The 5,645-nt window shown below is 39.6% G+C and overlaps 1 protein-coding gene across 1 annotated transcript; it reads right to left on the bottom strand.

Annotated features, from left to right (window-relative positions):
- Positions 2,915-4,189, bottom strand: LOC109847742. Its single transcript, XM_020416975.1, has one exon. It carries the CDS (start codon positions 4,187-4,189, stop codon positions 2,915-2,917), a length of 1,275 nt encoding a protein of 424 aa, XP_020272564.1.

The raw sequence follows: 5,645 nt of genomic DNA, 5'->3' as shown, positions 1-5,645 counted from the left end.
CAAATGAAGGTTGGCGAAAATAGTGGTATGAAGCCATTTGTAATTCAAGTCATATACAAGATCAAGCTTCATCCATGTTACCAAGATTGAGCGTCATGAAGATCATTGCTTGGTATATTTAGTTTTTAGGAGTTTATACTTTGTGTGTTGATACTTCAAGCTTGTCAATATTTAGGTTTTGTTCTGAATATTCTCCTTGTGAGAGTTGCTCACTTTATATAGAAGCTGTCGAGCTAATTACAAGGCTGAAAATCAGCCATTACACAGGATTATGCAAGGTAAGAATAAACGCCTATCAATTCTATGCATATATACAATATACTCTTCTATATATAGTTAGACTAATAAAGGAAAGAATATATGCTGCCTTCAGCACATGTCCAGCTGTTAATTCTGCTAACATCCCCCCTCAAATTGATGCTGGGCGATCGAGAAGCATCAATTTGTCAATCAAGAACTGATGGCGAGGACGAGAGAGCTTGGTGAAGACATCAGCGGTTTGGTGTTCAGTGGAAATGTGTGGAAGAATAAATTCTTGGTGAGCAAAGGCTTCTCGAATGGAATGACAATCCACTTCAATATGTTTGGTGCGCTCATGAAAAACAGAATTTGCAGTAATCTGAATAGCACTAGTATTATCAGCATGAAGAGGAGTAGGAGTAAGCTGTGGAACACTAAGTTCGCCTAACAACCCCCGAAGCCATACAATTTCAGAACAGGCAGACGACATAGCCCGATATTCAGACTCGGTGGATGACTTCGAGACACGATCCTGCTTCTTACTCTTCCAAAAAATAAGTGCATCGCCAAGAAACATACACCAACCCGTAACAGAACGACGAGTATCCGCACAACCAGCCCAGTCGGCATCACTAAAACCCTTCAACTGTAAAGAATTCCCTGAGGGAAAAAACAAGCCGCGACCAGATGTCCCTTTTAGATATCGAAGAAGACGACGGACAGCGGCCAAATGTGTCTGGCATGGAGCCTGCATAAACTAACTGACCTGTTGAACAGCAAATGAGATATCAGGTCGAGTAATGGTCAAATAATTCAAACTGCCCACCAGCTGCCGATACATTGAAGGATCATATAAGGGATCACCATCCGCCTGTCGCAGCTTCAAATTGACCTCCATAGGTGTAAGAACCGAATTTCCGTCTTGAAGACCTGCTAAAGAAAGAAGTTCTTGGGTGTACTTATGCTGATGTAAGAGCATGCCATTCGGACAATGGTGAACCTCAAGTCCTAGAAAATACTGCAATGGACCAAGATCTTTCATATGAAACGAAGATTTGAGGCGTTGTTGGAGTTGCTCAATTAACTGGAGATCAGATCCAGTAATCACAATATCATCGACATACACAAGAAGTATGACGATCCCAATGGTAGTCTTGCGAAAGAAGAGAGAGGAGTCATACTGACTCTGAGTAAAAGTGAAATCCAGTAGAGTAGTACGAAACTTCTCAAACCATGCCCGCGGTGCCTGCTTCAAACCATACAAAGACCGCTTTAAGCGACAAACCTCAACAGAAGAGGAAGGAAACAAGCCAGGAGGAGGAGACATAAATATTTCTTCCTTCAAATCACCATGTAGAAACGCATTCTTCACATCCATCTGACGAAGCGTCCATCCTTTCGAAACAGCAATGGCCATAATAGTGCGAACGGTAGTCATTTTGGCCACAGGAGCGAATGTTTCCTCATAATCAAGCCCATACTCCTGTCGATTCCCGAGTGCCACCAGACGAGCTTTATGTCTTTCGATAGAGCCATCAGCACGTAGTTTGATGGTGTAGACCCATTTGCACCCAATAAGCTTAACTCCAGCAGGACAAGAAACAATGTCCCAAGTGTGATTGTCCTGAAGAGCCTGAATTTCGTCCTTCATAGCTTGGCGCCAACACTCTTGAGTAGAAGCCTGAGAATAAGACGGAAAGAAATATTGATTTTCAAAAAAAATCACATGGTGAGAAATACGAAGCTTGTTAGCTTCCGCATCATAACACACAAATCCTTTGTAAGAGTTACTATAGCCAAGAAAAGCACACTGAACAGATTGGGCAGCAAGCTTGTGACGTTCAATGGGAGGTAAGTGAACAAAACAAACACAACCAAAAACATGCAAAGAATTGTAATCAGGAGGAACCCCAAACAAACGAGAATATGGAGAATCAAGATGCAAGGTAGGAGAAGGCGGACGATTAATCAAATATACGACTGTAGATAATGCTTCTACCCAAAATCTAGGAGGGACAGAAGATTCAAGCATCAATGTACAAACAACATCTAAAAGATGTCTATTCTTACGCTCGGCGACGCCATTTTGTTGAGGTGTGTAAGGACATGAACGCTGAGAAAGAATACCCTTCTGTTGGAGAAAAGATTGAAAAGCATGAGACATGTATTCTCCCCCAGAATCTGAGCGGAAGATCTTAATATGGGTAGAAAATTGAGTTTCCACATAGGCAACAAAAGTTTTGAAGGTTGAAAACACATCAGCTTTAGAACGAAGAAAATAGACCCACGTGAAACGACTGTAATCATCAATAAATATCACAAAATATATGTATTGAGCATGAGAAAGAATAGGACTCATACCCCAAACATCAGAATGAATAATTTCAAAACATGTAGAAGCACGACTACCCTGCAAAGGAAAAGGTAAAGATTTTCTTTTTCCTAGTTTACAAGGAGCACAATCAAAAAACAAGGAAGAAAACTCATTTGTATTATTCAAAGAACCATGTTTCATAAGATGTGTCAAAATTGCAGAATTTGGATGACCCAATTTCTTATGCCAAACATGGCTATTATTATTAGCAATAGCAGAACAACCAACAGAAATTGAACGAGGAATGGAAAATGACTGAAGAGGAAAAAGACGTCCCACTTTAGGCCCCTTCGCTATCTCCTATCCCGACGCTTGATCCTGCACACGACAACCAAAACGATCAAAATGAATAGAACACTTATCTTCTACTAATTGTCCCACAGAAATGAGATTGGCAGATAAATCAGGAGACACGAAAACATTAGTAAAGGAAGACCCCAGATTTCCAACTGCAGTAATGGGAAGAGTACTGCCATCTGCAATCTGAATATGCTGCTGACCATCATACTTACGAACATCTTGTAAAGTTGCTGAACTGCCAGTCATGTGATTGGAAGCCGCAGAGTCAATTAACCAAGGAGAAGTAAGGAGCTGTGTCTTACCTTGGAGACCAATAGCAGAAAGAGCAGAAATAATCATCTGTTGAACTTGCTCGGAAGTAATGTTGGAAGAGGAACTCGGAACAGCGGACGAAGTGGAAGATATAGGCACAAAAGCGGACTGAACAGCAGTATGAAAAGCAGGAGCTGATTGATTCTGAGGACGTACACGACAATCCTTAAGAATATGACCCTCCTTCTTGCAATAATTGCAGAATTTCTTGCTGCAATATTTGGCAATGTGCCCAATTTCCTTGCAACTATAACATTGTGGTGGAGATCTGGATCGTCCTCTGCTTTGAGCAGCGTATGCCATATTAACCATCTCAGAACCACCAGTGTCTTGATCAAGGCCATGCTGTGAGGCCAGACGCTGTTCTTCACGCAAAAGTTCACCCAAGCAAACCTCCAAAGAGGGGATAGGTGTGCGATTGATTAACCCAGCTCGTGCACTTTCAAACTCAGGTCTGAGCTTCATCAAGAATTGATCCCGCTGGCTCTCAGAGTGAACCGCTTGTAGTGCTGCCAAAGCTTCTTTGGGAACCTGAGAATGCACCAACCCAGAATAATCACTCCATAAATTAATAAAACTGGAATAAAATTGCTCAATAGAGAGGTTCCCCTGGCGATAGTTTCCAATGTCTAACTCCAATTGAAACTTTCGGGCAGAATTATCTTGATAATAAATTTGCCGAAGGTAATCCCACATCGCCTTAACAGTAGTGAATCCACGAAGATTGTTGACCATATGAGGTTCAACAGAGCTAAGTAGCCAGGAAGCAACTCTGGCATCCTTGCTTTCCCATGAACTAAGTTCTTTGGGATCAGTGGAAGCCTTAGAAGACCCATCCAAATGACCCCATAACTCCTTCCCTTTCACAAACATCCTAAACTGAAATTCCCAACTGCTGTAGTTCTTGCCATTAAAACGAACAATAGAATTTTCTCTAGACATAATAGAATTTTCTCCAGACATAATTAGACCGGAATTAAATCGCTCAAAAAAAAAATATGCCGATAGTCACACACCCAAACCAGAATTGCGACAAAAATATAATCAGAAAGTATAAACCTGATTCACCAAAAATGCTCCTCCAGAATCGAAAAGAAAACAACCAAGAATTCAGACAACCTGAGAGAAAACCACGAAAATAATTTGTGGCTCTGATACCATGTCAATATTTAGGTTTTGTTCTGAATATTCTCCTTGTGAGAGTTGCTCACTTTATATAGAAGCTGTCGAGCTAATTACAAGGCTGAAAATCAGCCATTACACAGGATTATGCAAGGTAAGAATAAACGCCTATCAATTCTATGCATATATACAATATACTCTTCTATATATAGCTAGACTAATAAAGGAAAGAATATATGCTGCCTTCAGCACATGTCCAGCTGTTAATTCTGCTAACAAAGCTCAATCATATACACACATACACATTTTTGGTTTTCAAGTTTATATAAATATGAAATAAATATATTTGTTTATATACTTACATATTTCATATTTATTGTTTTGTTTTTGGTCTAGCTATACAAATATGAAACAACAGATATATTCATATACATACTCATATGTTTCATATTTATCATTTTGTTTTTTTGTAAAAATGCATATATTATGCAAAACGTCATTTTTGAGAAAATATTGTGTTTGTGGATTATAGACTTGGTAATATTAGTTTGTACCTTTTTCTATGTCTATAAAACTATACAAAAGTTTTCAAACTTTGGTTTAAGTCAAAATGCCAAAATCATGTGTTGTTGAGTTTTCACGTTTTTGGACTATTTTGTAAAATAAAAAGTTTTCACAATTGGGAGATGAAATTTGAAAATTTCTTTTTGTAACATGTTCATTTTTATGTTTATAATCATTTTCCAAAGTTTTATATTTTTTAGAATTTATTTACTATTTTTTGTTAGACCCTAGAGGGGGGGGTGATTAGGGTCTTATGCTAATCTAATCCGATTTAAATGCCTTAACTACAAATGTGATAGGGCAAAATGATCAATAAGCAATACACAATGACGATGTAAGATATGAACATGAAAACAAGTGCGCCAATGCAATCACAAACAAAGGATATGTTTACGAGGTTCGGTCCCCACGACCTACGTCCCCGCTCCTCACCTCGAGGAGATCTCCACTATCACAACCGGGTTTTCTACGTTCACCCGAACAACGTTTACACCTCACAATACAATCACTATGTAATCACACCTCACACACTAAGTGTTGGTCCTAGCCCGTGTCCTCCTCCTCAAGTGCTCGGTTACAACCTCTCCCTAGGCACGTCAACCGACGCCACTCCTCTTGGATTCGACCCCGTCTCTCACCACACACTTCTCTCGGTGTACAAGTGTATTACAAGTGAATCCTCACAATTAAGCACAATATAAATCAATTTGATTGTTCTCTAAACAAGGTGAGA

Source organism: Asparagus officinalis, chromosome 7 (assembly GCF_001876935.1).
Source record: "Asparagus officinalis chromosome 7, Aspof.V1, whole genome shotgun sequence".
NCBI lineage: Eukaryota > Viridiplantae > Streptophyta > Magnoliopsida > Asparagales > Asparagaceae > Asparagus > Asparagus officinalis.
The sequence above is the reverse complement of the archived record's forward strand: the minus strand, read 5'-3'. Positions and strand labels throughout refer to the sequence as shown.